Here is an 18982-nt window from a genome sequence, read left to right as displayed (position 1 = left end):
TCAGATTAGTGGAGCAGCAACATGGTCCAACAGGCACATCTTTACGCAGCATTATTGCCTGGATGCATCTGACAGGACTGATGCTGCTGTGGGACAGGTGGTGTTATGACATCTGTTTCAATAAGGTTAGACTTTGATACTTCCCTTTTCCACCATCTGCTATGTTACCATGTTATTGTTGTTGAGTACTATTTACTGCTAATTGCTCTGATTCAAGCATGTAAATCTATGAAAGATCCAATACAGGAGAAGAAAGTATTGGTACCTTTTACAGATCCGCATGTGTTCCGCCCTCCTACACATAGAGGCTCCCCTTATTCTCCAGGTATTACATCCCACTAATGGGTACTGTCACCTGATTGGCTGGACTTTCGGTCTTTTTAAATGATGATGATAAGCTACTAAAGTGAATATTTTGTAACATTGACTTGTATGTATATTATTGACTACCGCTATATTTGTTACTGTGGGACTCCCACTTCGACAATAGGAAACATTTCAAGCATGTGAGTCTATGAAAGATACCAATATTCGAGAACTACAGTTACAGGAAAGTAACTAATTTTCTTTATGATGTGCAGGTGAAGCTCCCTAGATTTACAAAGATTAGTACAGAAGGAAAAGCTTTCAGGAGGTAGACATCAAAGACTTGGAAATTACTGTACCTTCAGAGATTTAATCAATCCGGGTTTGTAGACCACTGCTACTCACCCGTGAGGGTCTTAAGGCTCTGAGGGGAGGAAGGGGGAGGGGGGCTGCTGACCCATCTGAGCGGAGTTCAGTTGAAGATCCAGGTCTTTAGATCCTTCCCGAATTGTGTCAGCAACGGGGAATTGCCTGATGTGGAGGGGCAGGGTGTTCCAGGTCTTGACAGCGAGGTAGAAAAAGGATCTTCCACCGGTTCTGGTCTTCGAATCCGTAGGACGGTGGGCAGGGCCAGATGGGCGTAGTTGAGGTGTCTGGTGGGTACGTGGAATGAGAGACAGTGGTTCAGGTATGCTGGTCCTGCATTGTGGAGGGGTTTGTAGGCCTGTGTGAGGAGCTTGAAAGTGATTCCTTTGTTGACTGGGAGCCAGTGGAGTTCTCAAAGGTGTTCGGTGCTGTGGCTGCAGAGAGGGATGTTGAGGACCAGTCTGGCTACAGCGTTTTGAACATTCTGTAATTTCCTGAGGAGCTTCTGGGTGACGCCGGCGTAGAGGGCATTGCTGTACTCTAGTCTGCTGCTGAGTGCATGGGTGGCCGTCTTTCTGGATTTGGTGGGGATCCATCTGAATGTCTTTCCAAGCAGGCCAAGAGTGTGAAAGCATGATGAGGATACAGCGTTGATCTGGCGGTTCATTGTGAGTGAGAAGTCCAGTATGATGCAGAAGTCTGGTGTGTGGTTCATGGGGATGTGGGGGTTCCTAGTGTGGTGGGCCACCAAGAGTTGACCCAAGCTGAGGGGGTGGGTCCCAGAATGAGCACTTCGTCTTTTCCGATTTGAGTTTGAGGCAACTGTCTTTCATCGAGGTAGCAATGGGCTTTAACCTGCTGTGGAAGTTGTTTCTGGCAGCTGTGGGTACGCTCATTAGAGGATCAGCTGGGTGTCGTCGGCGTAGGAGACAATATTGAGTCAATGGTTCCTGATGATGGATGCAAGTGGGGTCATGTAGACGTTGAAGAGGGTGGGTGCCCTGGGGCACTCCACAGCTGATCTCTGTAGGTTCTGAGATGAACAGTGGTAGCCTGACTCGCTGTGTTCGACCGGTGAGAATGGAGTGGATCTAGTCCAAGGCCTTGTTGTGGATGCCAGCGTCATGGGGTCTCGTGATTAGGGTACGGTGGAAGACTGTGTCCAAGGTGGGGGAGAGGTCCAGAAGGATGAGGGCTACTGTTCCATCCTGATCAAGGAGGGAGCGGATGTCATCGGTGAGGGCGGTTTTGGTGCTGTGGTTGCTTCAGAAGCCGGAATGAGTAAACTCTGAGAGTTGGGTGTTGATGGCCTTCTCTGTGACATTGGTTTGCAAGGGGAGCAGGGAGATGGGTCTGACGTTCTTGAGGTCTGTTGGGTCTGTGGGTGGCTTCTTGAGCAGGGGGTTGATCTTAGCGTGTTTCCAGTCGGGGAAGGTGGCGGTCTCGATGGAGCAGTTGATGGTGCTGCATAGTTCGGGGGCCATTAAGGTGGCTCCTCTATGGAAGATGTGGTGCGGGCATGGGTCCGAGGGGGCTCTGGAGGGGATGCTCTTTATGGTCTTGAGTGTGTCTGTGGTGAGTGGCGTCCAGTTGAGCAGGATCTGTTGGGGTGCTGCCTGCTCGGGTGCGGTGGTGTCGGGCGTGGTGGGAGGTTCTTGGGTGCCGAAGCTGTCGTAGATCTGCCTGATCATGTGGTAGAAGAGGGTGCCGAGTTTGTTGCAGAGGTCTTAGGATAGTGGGACATCTGTGGTCTTGCTGTTGGGCCTGGCAAACTTCTTGACGATGGCGTAGATTCCTTTGCTGTTGTGGGCGTAGGCGTTGATTCTGTCTTGGAGGACCGTTTTCTTTGTGGTTTTGAGGAGGAGGTGGTGGGCGGTGACGGCTGCTTTGAAGGTTGCATGGGCTTCCGGAGTTTTGTTGTTCCTCCATCTCTTCTCGAGGTCCGTCTGGAATCGTGGAGGGCGGGAGTGAACTAGCTGGCTTTCTTGAAGTGCTGCTTGCTGGGTCCCTTCTTAAGGGTTCTCATAGTGTCGGAGCAGTTGGAGATCCATCAGTGGAGGTTGCGTGCTGAGGTATTGGTGTCGACAGTGTGGTAGTGCTGAGGGAGGCAGTGAGATGTTTTAAGGTGACCTTGTTCCAGCTACGGATGGGGAGGGCGGAGGGGGGAGGCGGTGAGGCCGGTTATGTATGGTGGGTTTGGTGAAGGCAAAGAGCACGCAGTAGTGCTTGGTCCAGAGGAGTTCGGAGGTGTGGCTGTAAGTGATGTTTTTGCTGGCAGAGAAGACTGGTTGAGCATGTGTCCTGCTGCGTGGGTCAGAGTGGTGACTAGCTGCTTGAGTCCTATATTGGCGAGGTTCTCCCTAAGGTATGCTGTGTTCTGGTCATTGGGGTTGGCCAGGTGAAAGTTTAGTTTGCCGAGTAGGATGCAATTCTTGGATGCGATAGCCTGCGGTGTGATTAAGTTGATGATGGGGTCGGTGAAGGGCAGGCTGGGGCCCGGAGGTCTGAAGACAAGGGTGCTGCGGAGGGTGGTGTTAGGGTTCGTCTGGACCTGGAAGTGGAGGTGTTCATTGGGACATCCAAGTGGGTGGTCAGGCGGAGGGTATGTTTGTGGACAATGGCGATGCCTCCTCCTGGTCGGTCAGTGCGGTGCTTGCTGGGGATCCGTGGTAGCTGTCAGGGATGGTTGTGGCGATGTCTGGGCCAGAGCTGAGGTTTGACCTGATTTCCGTGAGGAAGGCAATGTCGGGAGGGACGGAGTCAGGAAGGTTCCAGATCTCTGTTCCGTGTTTGTGCAGGGAGCGGGTGTTGAGGAGGATGCAGCTGAGCCAGTCGGGTGCACTGTTGGTCGGTTGGGCAGCGGGAAGAGCCATCAGTGCTGAGGTGGGTATGTGTGCAGCTTTAGTTTCGGCAGGAGAAAGGTCCTTGGGTGTCCTTTGGTTGATGCAAGGTGGCAAGCAGCGAGGAGGCTGGCATCGTATCAGTGGGAGGTCCGAGAACCAGGGTCTGTAACGCTGGGCGTGGCCCAAGCGCGGAAGGGCGCAGACAGGCTTGCCTTTGGAGTGGCGGCCATGTAGTAGTGTGTGGTGGGCTGGACAGCTGGGAAGCGGGAAATGCGGGAGCAGGAACGAGGCACTGGAAGGGGTGTTGGGGCCATGGGGGATCACTGCGACGGGGCAAAAAGCAGCAGAAGAGCAGCAAAAGGAAAAAAATATGCAAAAGGAGAGGAAAAAGGGCACAAAAGGGTAAAAAGGACAGAATAAGAGAGACCGAGGGCAGACCAGCCGCAGAGCAGAAGCACTCTCCCACTAGATAACCAGGGCTGAGGTGCGGGTGGATATGGGCCTCGAATCACTGACCCGATGTTCAGTTGATTAGCAGTAGAAAGGGAGCTTGGGGCAGCGGCTACCAGGCAAAGCTGCGCAAGGAATTGAGCAGTCCACTGAAAGGTCAGTGGATTGCACCTTCACCGTTCAGCGGCCGCCATTTAGTACTGTGTGGTTGGTGGACAGCTGGGAGGCAGGAAATGCGGAGGATTGCGGGGAAAAAGCGGCAAAAGAGAAGCAAAAGGAAAAAAAGGTGCAAAATGAGAGAAAAAGTGCAAAAAAGGGTGAAACGGGCAGAAAAAGAGAGACAGAGGGCAGCCCAGCAGCAGAGCAAAGATGCTCTTCTATCAGATCACCAGGGACGAGGCTTAGGCGGGTGTGTGTTTGCGGGTGGAAGAGCGCCCGAACCACTGACCCAAGGGTCAGATGATCAGCAGCAGCAGGGAACTCGTGGGCAGCAGCTACCAGACAGAGCTGTGCAAGAAAGGTCAATGGAATAAAGATGAGTTCTAATCTGTTTCATTACCATTATCCTAACCTGTGTCCAAAGCATATCTTGGTCTTTAGAGGCTAAATTTCCTTGAAGGGTAAGATTTCACTATTTGAGACTCAGTTAATGTTACAGAACAGCAGGCAACTATCCCTTTCATGTTAGAATGCTGGCAGGTACATTTAAGTAAGAGGGATTTGGAACTAGTCTTAATTTCTGTTTCAACATCACTTACCAGTTACAGAGGTGGGTGGGAGGATGGTTTGTGTGTGCACGTGGAGGAGCTCTTCAAATTTCACTCATTGTGTTGGCCGCTCGGGTCGTACCCCCCTTCTTCAGTCATTTTTGCGAAAATTATTTGGAATCTCAACAGCATGGAGGAATGTTCTATTTAAACAAGCAAGGCAGGGCAAAGTTGCATTCCCTGTCTGTGTCTTGTGGCTGTTCATCTTTGGAATTGAGATGGTTAAGAACAAAGTATTTCCCATGGGTTTCCATTTTCAAGAAGATAATGATGTTTAAGAAGATTCCTTGAGCACATCCCATGTTTTTCCCAAGAGGTAATACAATTTGTGCAAGTTTTTCAGGCAATATTTACCAAGTGGTTCTTTCCACAGATCGGCCTGTTTGCATTAGAGAAGAGTCACCCATGTCCTCAATTTTCATCTTACTTGAGTGATGGAAAAAGCCCTTGAGAGATGTACTGTTTGATGCACCGTTTGATTGGTCAGGCAAATTCTATTCTCTAACGATATGATCAGGTTCCAAATCTTAGATTGAGAGGCAATGATTTTTCAACCCTTCATCCACAGTGGACATTTCCTTTATGTTAGCAGCTAAGAAACATTTCACTAGAGAGCAGCATAAAACAAATGTATTTGCTGTCATTGAGTGCTTGATTGTTGCTTTAGTCCCTTGCTGTCCTTTTAAGTCTAATCTCACTGGTTCATGGATCCTTGTTGATTCCTAGGGGCACTATTTTTCATCCACTTCTGTATATCTAAATAGGCTGGAAGGAATTTCCTATCCTAAAAATGAAGCCATGAGACACACTTTGATTGTGTCTTCAATAGATACCCTCCAATCAGAAAGCCTTCTCAGGTCACGTCTTGCTGTGGAAATTGACTTCTTCATGCACCAGCCTTTCAAATCAGTGTTTTCTTGTTCAATTTACATTTTACTGGCAAACAGCCATTTTCAATACAGTCACATATCAAGAAGAGCTAGTGCCTTTCTTTGTATCTATCGAAATGACTCATGCTTGACATCTTCTTTCTCCTTTTGCCTGGTCTCTTAGCGCTATGGAATTTGGTTTAAAGTCAGCTAAGACGGATATATAGCCAGAATAACAAACTAAGAACAGATTATATTCATACTTATTCCAGTACTCCTAGTTTTTGAGCTCTCTCCTTTAAAACATGTACCCAGAACTCCTCCTGTGAAAACGTGATAAGTTTAGTGAAACATAGGTTTACGCATAGGTATGTGCATATGCAGTGGGGCTCACTAGCAAGAGAGGACACTTGTGTTAGCAAACTGAACCAGTATCAGCAATCTTTTTAAGCATTCTTTCCAAATTGGCCTTCTGTGCAGAAATTACCAGTTGTGACTCGAGCCATGACTAAGGGGCACATGCATCAAACAAAGGAATTGCGATTCCTTAATGGCGATTATTAAGGAATTGCTATTAATGAATCACAATTCCTTATGCATGTAGGTTTTGCAGAAGAAATAGAGATTCCTACACATTCCCTATTATCGACTCTCAAATTGTGATTCGCTATTAGGGATTCCTTTCCTATTCATTCCTATGGGCCTAGATGCCCATAGGAATGAATGGTAAGGATTCCCTAATAGTGAATCGCAATTTGCTAATGCAATTCAAGGGTACAAGGGGGCCAAAAGGCCACCCTGATGCACCCTCAGAAATGGTATTTGTGCACATTTGGAGCACACACATGCCCTAAGGGCATGTGTGTGCACCACATGGCACTTAGAAAAATGCAATTTTGTGCATTTTTCTAAGGAATTGCAAATTACCATCACCTTGAAGTTGATGGTAATTTGCGATTACTTAATGCAAAGTCACTTTCTGAGAATGCTTCTTGCATTGCATTCAGGGAATCGCAAATTGCGATTCCCTAACTGCATTCATAAAATAGGTGATTGCAAAAATTGCGATTACCTATTTTGCGAATGCCTTTGGGGTTGATGCATCCCAAAAGGCTATTTACCGGTTGCAAAGCGACCGATTCTGTGAATCGGCCTGTTTGCGACCGGTAAATAGCTTGATGCTAGTGCCCCTAAGAGTACAAGAAACACTGACAATACTTTTTTTCTTTTTTCGTTCATTGTAAAAGCCTTTCGAAGTTAAAAGTGCATGTTGGAAATTTAGATCATGTGTTAGACCTGTACACTGAAATCAAGAGCCAGTTGTTTATACTTTTGCACTCTTATTTTGGCTTCACTGTGAATTAGTTAACATGATTTTCAATAGGTGTTCTTGACATTCAAGTCTTAAATAAAATATACTCCAGTGGGTATAATAGTCCATTAAAATGTGAACCTTTGTCAAATTGGATTGTTTTATTTTGCTTTTTTCAGACATCCTACTCTTTCTAGCATTTCCCCATCCAAATCCATTCCAATTCCGCAACCTTTTCGACCAGCAGATGAGGACCATCGGAATCAATTTGGCCAAAGAGACCGCTCGTCTTCAGCACCTAATGTACATATAAACACAATTGAGCCTGTAAATATTGATGTAAGTATCCATGAATAGTTATTAGATGTAATGAGCAAGAGAATGTTTGGTTGAAAATATTTATCTATAAAATCTTGGTGTTTCTAATGACCATCTATGAAATAATTGCCTATGAATTCTGCTTTGTAGCCAGTATCAAATCTGGTGTGTTGGCTGTGACATCATACAAATAAAATTAATATCTTATCTGATACTATTAGCAAAAATGAATGTTTTGTTGGATGTCATGAACAGAAGTTACAAAGCATTTTTTGTATGACTATTCTAGAAATGGTTGTCACATTAGAGTATTGTGGTGTTCTTTAAGTTATTGAAATTAGTGATGCACCATTAGCAGTATGTTGTCATGCAAAACAAAAACATTTGTATGCATCTGCTATTAAATTAGATGAATCCTATACCCACCTCCTCATTTGCTGTCAGTAGTTCACACGTTGAAGTGTTTACACTTGATCTCTAGCAGGTACGACGTGAAAGCGGATTCAGGAGCTCCTGAAATCATTAAGTAGTTGTAGTCCACCAGATGGCCTTTATTATTAGTATGCTTATTAATTTGGATTACTTACAGTGATATACAGTGCAAAAGAACTGATTAAAACCTGTACATTCAGCTCATTTCATATTCAAAAAGTTACAAAGAAACATTAATCACAGCTTTAAATAAAGATTATCATTAGTTAGGAAAGAAATGTATGGTGAGTTATACCTACACTCTTCGTGTTTGTATCAGCTATGGGTCAAAATTTTGAAACAACAAATGTAATGATATGGCGAATAAACGCTTAATCATGCTTAAACTAAAGGGTGTGGTAAAGTTTGCAAAATCCCAGATTCTTTACAATGGGCAAAGTCAGGAACATTACTGCCTACTTGTTCACAATTTTTCTAAGGTTACTGTAGACATTTACAGTGAAAATCGTACAGTTTAATATATGTCAGTAGTCTCCCGTTCACAGTTGTATAGACAACACAATCTGGTTTCTTGTTGAATATTGTACCAGCTCCCCTCAACCTGCAGACATTGTATGTGTAAAGCCTCACAAAATAGATTTACACTTTCAGTCAGTCAAACAAACGGCATTTATATAGCCCAGCACTATCACCCTTAGGGGTACATTTACCAGGCTGCTATGTGGGTATCAGTCCGTACCTTCATGGAGATCTTTCCATTGCTTCACCAGTTGTGTAACCAATCTCTCAGCAGTAGAGTGGTTCCATCTTGTTGGAAGGAAGCAATAGTTTCACCTCTCCTCAAAAAACCTTAATTGGACCCTAACTGTTATGGGAACTACAGACCAATCTCCCTTTTACCATATCCAGTAAAGATAGTGGAGCGCCTGGTGAGCCGAGCACTCTTCGGCTTTCTGGAAGGTAATAACAAGCTGGGAGAAGATCAATTTGGTTTTCGTCCAGGCCATGGGACTGAGACCGAACTGGTTACCGTGTTGGATAATCTTCGGATGCGCACGGACAGGGAACAATCTGCGACGCTGATACTGTTGGACCTGTCTGCCTCATTCGATACGGTAAACCACGCCACCCTACTGGCAAGATTGGAAGAAGTGGGGGTGGCAAATACGGCCTTACAATGGTTTCGGTCTTATTTGGCAGGTAGACGACAGGCCGTCGCTTTGCCTCCTTTTCAATCAGACTTTACCCTCAATGAGCATGGGGTCCCTCAGGGGTCCTCAATTAGTTCTATCTTATTTAATGTTTACATGCGGCCGTTGTTGGATGTCATCAAAGCCAACAATTTAAGTGTGGTTAACTACGCCGATGACACTCAATTGATTGTGTCCTTGGAAGGCGACCATGCGGACTCCCAGGAAGTATTCCATAAGTGTATGTGTGAAATGGTGTCATGGCTGAAAAACAATGCGCTACAATTTAATAATGACAAAATGGAGATTTTGCACTGTGGGGTAGGCAGAGTGCTGATGGCTTTACCATCTAACTTCTGGACTATCCCTACAGATGCACCTCTGGTACCCGTGAGCATGGTACGCAATCTGGGGGTCAGCTTTAATGAGAAGCTTAACCTGGAATCGCATGAAAACAAATTAGTCAGGAATTGCTATATGCTCATTAGAGGACTTTGTAAGGTATTACCACTATTGCCTCCTCAGGTAAGCGGCACAGTGGTTAGGTGTGTTGTCCTTAGCCGCCTGGATTACTGTAATGCTCTGCTACTGGAGTCCCCGAGTTATTTGATCTCGCGGCTCCAGTGTATCCAGGCAGCAGCAGCAAAGCTTGTCTTAATGAGAAATCGTGGGTCATCAACATCTCGGGCATTAGCTGAGCTGCATTGGCTCCCTGTGAGACAAAGGATATTGTTCAAGTCCTTGTGTATTGCCTTTAAAGCGCTTCACGGACTTGGACCCAAGCCGCTCCAGCATAGGTTTGGATGGTATGCACCTGTACGTAGCCTGCGTTCATCGGCAACTAATTTGGCAATAATCCCGAGGATTAAGAGATCCACAATGGGGGGGACGAGCGTTCGGCGTAGCAGCCGCTCACCTATGGAATAGTCTCCCCCGGAATTGAGGCAAACAGTGGCGGCTGGTGACATTTGAAAGTGGTAGGGCGCAAATATTTGGGACCCGGTGGCGAGCAAGCCTGATTGTCTCTCTCTGTCACTCACACACACATACACACACACAATTTGCAAGTGAATGCAGGGAGAGGGTACAGAGGGGAGGGCACTGCTAGGGGGTTCTCTGAAATTGAGTGAAGCTGGGCATTTAAAGTATTAGATGATCAGAAAATTCAACTCACTTTCAGTGACCAGGGCTAAAACTAAAACTGCACACTGGAGCGGTAGACAACTTGCATTTCATCACATCAGGAGGGGGCTCTAACGTGTTTTACTACTGAGTGAGCTGCAATTCCAGTGGCAGGTCACTCCCATTTCATTTTTATTAGCTTGGGGCATTTCAATCATGGGAACTGTAGTGAATCGGTAGAATGATTTCCTGCTTAGAGTCTTCTTTTCAGATAATACCTTTTTTTTTATACGAACAGGCTTTGTAGCTTTTAAAAACCAGAAGACATCTGTTCACTGACGATTTTCCTGAAACACACAAATGTTCCCATGCACGTAGTAGTGTAGCAAGGATGCTATGGGTACCTGGGGGCAGCAAGGAGATGGTCCCCTTGACTGTTGTGGGGTGGTAAAAACAGCATTGTATGGGTTCAGCGGACCCTTCAGCACCAACAGTAGCTAAGCACACACCTATACACCACACAACTGCGAGCGCACACAGTTAACACATTGTTTATTTTTAATCTTTTCTGGATCAAGGTGCAAGAAAGCAAGCTTTAAGAAAAGCAGATCTGTACCCATTACACACGTGAGTTTTCCTAACCATGCCCCAGTACTTTAGACAGTGATTTCTTTTTTTACCTTTTCCGACGTGAAGACAATACTAAATGCAGAACATAACTGCTTTACAGAAAACTGTCTACGGTGCTTTTACCACTTTTCCTCTCTTCAACACTCGCTGTGCGGTATAGATTGCTTCCAATTAAATAGAGGACATTGCGAGGCTGACCTACACCTGTCTGTAGTTTTTGCACATCACCTTAAGGCATATTGAATCCTCTGACAGAAAACCAGAGCGCTTTCAAATGAACAAAATATTGAATGCAGTACGCAGGGGTCAGCTGCTCTCAGGAGGTGGTAGTGGGACGGGGAGGGAGGAAAGAGGCGGTTAAAAAAAAAAAGTTCACTTACCCGTCCTCTCCCTGGTTCTCGGCCATCATTCATTCCCTATGAGGGCTCCTTAAACACACTCCGCTTATCACTGCAATCAATGGCGCAGTACTGCAAGAATAAAAATGCACCATGTATTCCAATCAGCCGTAAAAACTAACTATACTTTCAGGCCCTTGTCACTGTAGTAAGGATTTCCAACAATTTTTACGGGATGTTTCGAAGTTTTCCTTCCTTACTTTTAAAAAGGCTTTTTAATATATCTTACTAATGTTGGGCTCCTTTAATCACCTCTATTTACCAAGTAACAACGTTATTTGGCAGCAAAAATGAATACTTGCATCTCGTACAACTTTCAAATGCATGTTCCTTCCAGGGAAGGAGGGGTAGGCAGGAGGTGAGATGAGACATGCTCGGCCCAGAATCAGCCTGCAGCAGATTCAGGTTTGTTAGAATAAAACACAGATCCTTGGTTTCAGAGAGAGCAAAGGCTAGCTTTCGCCCCCCAGGCAGGAACAAATACAAATAAAACATGCTTGTGCGCATCCCGGGCAAGAGCGGAGCACTCACTGCAAGGGCCCCGTAGCCCAAACATAGACAAAGGCACTTGCGGAGCTGATTATGCAGCTACCGAGGGGGGTCCGAATTTGCCGTGACCGGACCCGGCAGAGGATGAGAGACCAGCGATGCTGGGCATGCTGCTGCTTTTTTGCCGCGAGGGTGGCGATCGGCTGCAGGGCTGCAGCACCGCCTGCAGTGTGACATGCGAGACCGGGGATCTGCCTTCCAGGCCCAGACGGACATTTAAGCGCCGATCGGAATCACCACTCTCCGCAAAGACACGGGATCCGGAGTGGAGTTCTGACCTGGTGCTGCATGCTACAAGTGCAGCGTGCGAGGTGAGGCACCCAATACTTGTGCCAACTGGACGGCGTGAGGCATGCAAGCCCAAGCTGCATCTTCCTGTCAAGACTGCATTGCCCAGGCGATTTGAGAGACACTGGAGTGGGTATATGTGACCCCTGTGCTGCGATACGTGAGGCCTGTGTTTCTGACTTTTATGCTCTCTGAGTCCGGCTGCACAGTAATGACCAAACGTTCTGGAGGATCTCACAGTACTACCCGCCAGGCACGAGGCCGAAACCCTAGCGCTGCCGTCAGAGGACGCTGTCGGCAGAGCGCCACAATAACGTCAAAAGCAAACAATAAGTGCACAGAAGACCCGGGTAACTTAGATAAATACAATACAAAAGTGCCCCAGCGCGCTTACCTAACATTTGTCACCTTCGCTGGACGCTGAACGATCATCTCGAGCTGGGCTCCTCGTGATTGCAGGACTGGAAAATTCTGGATTTAGACTCCTCCCACAGACCCCAGCACACCAATCACTTTATATTAAGCAACTGTTGCTCGGTCTCGTCGTGGAAGAGGCAGAGGCACTGCCACACCCCCCTTCTACATTCTCAAGCCGGACTGTCCTGCCCCCTGCCATTGGAGTGAATGGGGAGCTTCTGACTCCTCCCTGGGCTTTACGAAGAACGCCCAAAATCAAATGCTATCCTGGCAGTGAGACACAGATCCTGCCCACCTGTGTGTCATCACTGCCCTGCTTCCTGGCTCCAGGTCGAAGAAATCTTCGCCCAGCCAAAAAAGCATGCGCAGCAGAGCCAAGGACCATCCTCCCCCAACCCCTAAAAAAAAAACCGTATTTGCACATGTTTATTTACCGAGCAGCCAGCAAACTTTATTGCTTGCTGATCAATGTTCCAACTCACATTTTATGAATCCCTCAGGGTGGTAGGGCGACGCCCATCTTGCCCCTATGCACCAGCCGCCCCTGGAGGCAAATACAGGATCTGCTGCTGTTCCGTAAGAAAGTTAAGACCTGGCTCTTCCCTAGAGTGTAACCAGCTGGCCGGCTTAGTTCTGCAGCTTGCTCTTTACCTTCTCTTTTTACTTTGTCTTAGCGCCAGGATGCCCGTAGGGTTACAGTGCGCTTTATAAATGTCAATACATACATACATACATACATACATACATACATACATACATACATACATACATACCCAAATCTGGCAGGAGGGGCATTTTGCCTGGTCTGCCTTGCAAGATTTCCTGGTTCAAGCCATTCCCCAGACTCACCACCTGGTGGAGTATTGCTTTGGTATCTATTTATTAATGTGAGGAATCTACGGTTAAAAGTATCCATCAGAAGGAATAGTTCCTTACCTTTGTTAATGCATTTTCTGATGGATAGTATACCTAACGGCAGATTCCTTACAAATCCACCCTCCTCTCTGTTGTGTGAAAATACACGATTCTACTCCAGACCAACAAGGTACTAATGTAGAGATCTGCACACTGGTATATTCTGATTTCTGAGGCTCTGAAGGTGCAGACAGGGATCAGAAAGAAATTGACATCAGTGCGGAGGTGGCCCAGATATACTGTCCCGATGTCTCATCTATGGTAAGACGGAACTAACACGGAGCCACACGCCACGTTCCGAATTTTCCGCGAAGTGTGGTGGAATTCTTTTTAACCAGAAAAATGCTACTTTAGTTATTTTTCTAACCACTACCAAATGATTCTGCAACTGAGATAACTTTTTACAGTCTCAATGTTTCCAGCTATTTTGAGTTTTACTGGCAAAGGACATCTGCTGTTCGGAAAACGATAGCTTTTCTGTACTCATAGTGGTCTTACTCTGGGTAGTGAAGTAGCAAAATCAACTATTTCCATGTTAGTAGTCTCAGCCATATTGAATCCCTACAATATGAGAATGGTTCTTCCTCTTCTAAAACATCATTATCATTTTACCAGAACTACAGCACTATCATTGGCTTTCAGAGATGGGCTCCTTCTGCTTGATAGTTGTAAAGTTGGTACTTGGACTTCTGAACTATTGACCCAATATATCTTCACAAAAAATGCACTTATTGACTCTTGGACAGCCACCTTTTTTCTCTTATTTCCAGGTTTCTTAGCGCTATGGAATCTGGTTTAAAGCCAGCTTTGACGGACATATAGCCAAAATAACAAACTAAGGAAAGATTATATTCTTAGTGATTCCCATACTCAAAATTTGTGCGTGATTCCCATACTCCTCCTGTGAAAACAAAATGCGAGGGAGATGCTATGAAAATCTTTCAGACCCATTATGGCTCCTGGGTAAAGTCACAAGGCAAGGTGAGGATTCTGCACTTAGAGTATTTACTAGAAAGAGTGCTAGCAAAGATAAGTAACTTTTTCTTTTCCAAGCCGCCTACAACTTACAGATTCCCATTTGATCATCTAACCCTCACTATCTTGCTTTTTTTAATAGCTCTTCATTAGGTTTCCCGCGTCAAAGCATAGCGCAATATAGTTATTCAGGATTCAAGAAATGGATGCAGTTTTGTATATTTAACATGTAATAATTAGTGTGAGCTGTTAACTTTTAAATAATGTACATAAAACCATAACCTGTCCACCTTGCACACATTTCAGCATCCAAAAGCATGTTTCTACTTCTAGCCACAACGGTTGATCACATTCCCATTGTCAGTCATTGTAATAACACCTATGACCAACCGGGCCTCCCTACCCTGCCCTTGGGTCATCCTACCCCTTAACACTACTCCATGAAGTCAGTATAATATTAACGTATCCTCCCAGTCACCCATGACAGTGGAAGGGGTTGACATTACCTCGATGTGCAGACCAAGTGCATAGTATTTGCAAGATATATCCCTTTTCAAGGGGCATCTCATCCTAGCCTGCAGACCCTCCGATCCATTTTATCAGTTCTTGTAGCCATAACCAACGGGGCTGTCTACGCATTACACTGCATCACTATACTCCATTCATCAAGAAGAAATACAAGGTCTATGAATCTGGATGTATTCTTGGTCACCACAGGTCTACCAAACCTACGCAACTGAAATGTCCCCATAGTATTATATAGATGTCTGCCAGTCAGATAAGTCAATATAGTCAGCAGGGATGGCAAATATGATTGGACATGGGAGCATTCACACATCATGTAAATTAAAGTTTGCTAGTTCTTCCCTACATCTGTGACCAACTTTGTTGAACAAGGATGCATTTTAATTCTGTCTGTCTTTCTCACCACCCTGAAACTAGAATGGGTCAAGTCAGGGCACGGCAAATTTCTCGCCCTAAGGAAAGTTCACAGTTTGCCACTAGTATCCTTAATCAGAAGTAGACCAGTCAATTTTGAGGTACCTTTATCCATTCGTGTACTGGCAGGCCCTATCCTCTGAAGCAGGACTATCCCATATATGTGTCTATTGCAAAACATACATGGATATATACTAGTTACAGGTCAGACTTGCAAACTTCGTAAGTGTGTTCACAATGATAATATTAGGCCTAATTCCTTTGGCAAATAACATATACAATCAGTTAATCCTAGCAGCCTATGGTGTTTGCCAAACAGCAACAACTGCTATCCACAACAGATGTGACTGTTATATGTTTGTGGATGTCATAGAAGGCATATAAAACAGAAAATAATTCAGAAAAACTAAAGATAACAGGCATTGGCAAATTCAACAGGCCTTACCTTCTAGTGGCATTACTCAACATTTTAGCTTTGCCAATACTTTAAAACAAATGATTCTCATTTGCTTTTACTGCAATGGAAAAAAAAAGAAAAAAACCTGCTTTATTGCGATGACATATCTGTATATGCGTTGCCACGCATATGCCAGTATGTATCATTAAATGGCAGGCATATTTTGTTTTTAAGTTTTCATTTATAATTCCAGAATGAGGGCCTTTGTCTTGAAGCAGTAAGTTAAAAAAATGGGTGCTATTTGGGTGGCCAAATTTCCCCTCAACCCCCTCAATTATTTTTTTTAATACAAAAGAACATTCAGACTGCGACATGCAGGGTGGGAGACCAAAGTAGGAGTGAATTGCAGGAAGATAATGATAAAGGGGATCCAAGGGATCAATACAGAAGAGGACAGGGAAGCAGCCAAGAAGCTTGGGGTTTGGGTAGTAGTCATTTTAAAACAAGCATTTGCAATGCAATAGGTCTCGCATTTGCTGGAGTTTGAGCTATTGGCATTGTAAATAACAATACCTTTTATTTATCTGCTTTAAAAACCAACGCATAAATAAGAGGCATTGTCATTTACAATGGGCACAGCTCAGACTCTCGCGAACACGAGACCTATTGCATTGAAAATACTTGTTTGAATTCCTGTCCACTAATAACTTGAAAGTTGCCTGGCCATGTTTGCAACTAAGTAGCATGCTTCCTGCTGCCACAGCTGAGCAACCCATTTATTTCAAAAGAAAAACTAAGCGCTGTTTGGGAATCTCTGCTGGTCGCGCCCTTGACACGCAGTAAAAATATTATTCGAATCTTTAAAGTTTATGGGATCTGTACAATGATGCACTGTGTTTGTGTTTACTGAACCATAATTCATTCAAGGGAGTGTTTCAAAGGTGTCCGCCAAGTGCAGCAGTGCTCTGTGTTTTGTGACGGGCTCTGCGGTTAATTGAGGGATAAATACAAATAAACCAAATATCCCAGAAGAGTGCACGGCTTACCAGAGAGCAGGAAGCCTTGTTTCTTCTGTCAGCTTTAGGCAAGCTGTGTCATGCAGGGGTTGGGGGTAGACGCAGACGGAGATTAAATGAGCCGAATAAAAAAAATGAGAGACTCCACCCCGTATTGTAGGCTTACCATTTCAGTCTGTCCCCGTTTTCATAAGATTGATCCTTCTAACCTATTTAAAGACACCTACATGAAATTATCTCGCTACGTGGTGGCTGTACAGAGAGGCAATCCTCAAAATAATGAGAATGAAAAATGAACACACTATGCACTCAAACAGTTTGGATCTGGAACTTTGATAAATTAGTACGTCATCGTTGTCTCTCATGAAAGACCACAAACGCTGCAGGAAAAAAACATTCAAGAAAAACGTTATTGAAATATAAATTGACGACCGCTAAGTTCAAGTGGTGCAGTTGGAGGGACAGTTAATTGGGCTGTTTCAACACCCCTTTCTTTGTTTCTCTGGAAAATACTTAGAGCATAACTTGTAAAATATGTCCGCAATCTAGGATGTCACCATCCCAGCTCTGCCGGTCAAGCTCCTGGAATGATACTTGCAATTGCACCTCTGCCATATGATATAAGGAATCAGGGTGGTGCTTGGAAACGTCCGCTAGATAAAAAGAGAAAGTGGACCAAGTGGGTAAAAACAATTTGTCTGGCATATTATAAAGGTGGTATTCGTAGCGATTGTTGCCTTGAGTGCGGACTAACCAGCGGTGATTGACTCTAGCTGTAAGATTTTCCGTAATAGAAGGGCATTGGATACTTGTACCTCTCATATAGTCTTATGTATTTCTGTTCTATTTGTATCTTTGTAAAACTGCAGTTTACTTGGTATATTTGGCAAAGCTTGCTTATGCGCTCCCACTATGCATTCAGGTCCCGAGGGAGCAGTTATGGTACAATACCCCATCATGTAACGTACTGTCACCTGAAATACTTGTTATGCCTAAAAGAAAGCTCTGAACAGGTAGCGCTGCGCCAATAAAGGAAATACCATGTATGGAAAGCAAAACGGCTCCAGAAGAAGTTGTCACTCTTGGACCGGCTTGGTGCAGGTAGAGGGATCCCGTGGTGTCACACCAAGGCAGCATAATTATTTAGCCATGCAGAATTAAAAGAAAATGCACGGCCGCCATATTACAAGATACATCTCAGCATCCTGGGTTGAAACAGTTGTAAAACAAGAGTTCTCCTCAACAACCCATGAACCATGGAAGCATAGGAAAACTGTATTTGCTGCTTCCTGAAAAAACCGAAGTGACATATGGCTGCATCAACCATTTAGAAAGCAGCAAAGAAGAGTGACACTGCACCAATAGGGAGGGAGCATGCAGGAGCAAAGTCCTTTATGGAATACAGCAGGTCTTGCAGACAGCGCATGCGCGATACCTAGGCTCAACCTAAAAAATAAATAAATAAGAACCAAGAAAAAGCCATCAGACAGGAAGAGGTATGGGAGCATCGAATAAGCTGGTGTGGAGGAAGAAAACACTGCGCTACCATGGAAGAAAAAGAAAAGTTAGCTCCCCGAATGTGTGAAATGAAACAGTGGAAGTCATCCAATCAAAAGGATTGTAAATGAGCTATGCTTCAGAGGAAGAGGAAGGAAAGTTAACAAATTGGAAACAAGAATATGAGAGTGACAAGAATGACAACTATTGGAAAGCAGTGGGATGACCCAAATCCCACTGTGTGTTTTGGTATTGTCCACAATAGATAAAAGCTGTCTGGAGGGGTGACTTAAATAAAACAAAAAAATCACAGTATCCTTCATATGGTAAAGAATATTCTATCTTTGTTGTCCTTTAGACAGTAGTTGCATAGCACTAGAAATGTTCAAGGTACTGGTTATATTACCACAGCCATTCTGAGTGAGAACTATGATACAATTATTGCCTGCTATAGAACTGATGAGTTTAAATATTTCTTCCACACTCTATATTGCATTAATTTAACTGTATGACCTTAATGAATGCCATTCGTGATAAATCTCTGCTGGTATCATTGCCAGGTTTCCACAAATTATTTGGAATGTATGGTCTGTTATTAATTAGCTGAACATTTTTACTTTAATGCACTTCTGCCAAGATTTTTTTTTCTTTCATATCTACTAATGAATACAGTTTGCTCACCAACACTGATACATTTCATGCTTATGTATGGTTTCAGGACTTAATAAGAGACCAAGGACTCCAGCGGAGCGAGGGAGGTAAGTTGCATTGTCCAACCTGTTCTTTTCACTTGCAAATAAGTGCATGTTTCTCTATATTAAAAGAACATGTATAGTGCTAATTTTTCTATGAGGACCATGACATGCCATAGAAAAGAAGAATTAATGTGTAGAATACTTAGTGACACAGTAATAAGCACATCCATGCTCTAATGTGCACATTTATTTGTGCTATTATACTTGCACTCATGTAAACTGGCATTTGTG

At 44.5% G+C, this 18982-nt stretch overlaps 1 protein-coding gene and 1 long non-coding RNA gene across 4 annotated transcripts in view; one reads left to right on the top strand and one right to left on the bottom strand.

Moving 5' to 3' along the window:
* BRAF (B-Raf proto-oncogene, serine/threonine kinase) overlaps window positions 1-18982 on the top strand; it is an 803995-nt gene that overhangs the window by 324779 nt on the left and 460234 nt on the right. For all 3 annotated transcript variants that reach the window (XM_085651927.1, XM_085651928.1, XM_085651929.1), the window contains exons 8-9: window positions 7093-7252; window positions 18715-18754. In XM_085651927.1, the coding sequence (XP_085508053.1) occupies window positions 7093-7252; window positions 18715-18754 (200 nt within the window). The remainder of the gene's footprint in view (window positions 1-7092; window positions 7253-18714; window positions 18755-18982) is intronic.
* On the bottom strand, window positions 7664-12290 carry LOC146854154 (uncharacterized). The gene is made up of 3 exons (XR_014981162.1): window positions 12235-12290; window positions 10986-11075; window positions 7664-7744 (listed from the first exon to the last, which is right to left on the bottom strand). It is a non-coding gene; the product is annotated as an uncharacterized LOC146854154 (long non-coding RNA).

This window comes from Triturus cristatus, chromosome 4_1 (assembly GCF_964204655.1).
Source record: "Triturus cristatus chromosome 4_1, aTriCri1.1, whole genome shotgun sequence".
NCBI classification, from domain to species: domain Eukaryota; kingdom Metazoa; phylum Chordata; class Amphibia; order Caudata; family Salamandridae; genus Triturus; species Triturus cristatus.
The sequence above is the reverse complement of the archived record's forward strand: the minus strand, read 5'-3'. Positions and strand labels throughout refer to the sequence as shown.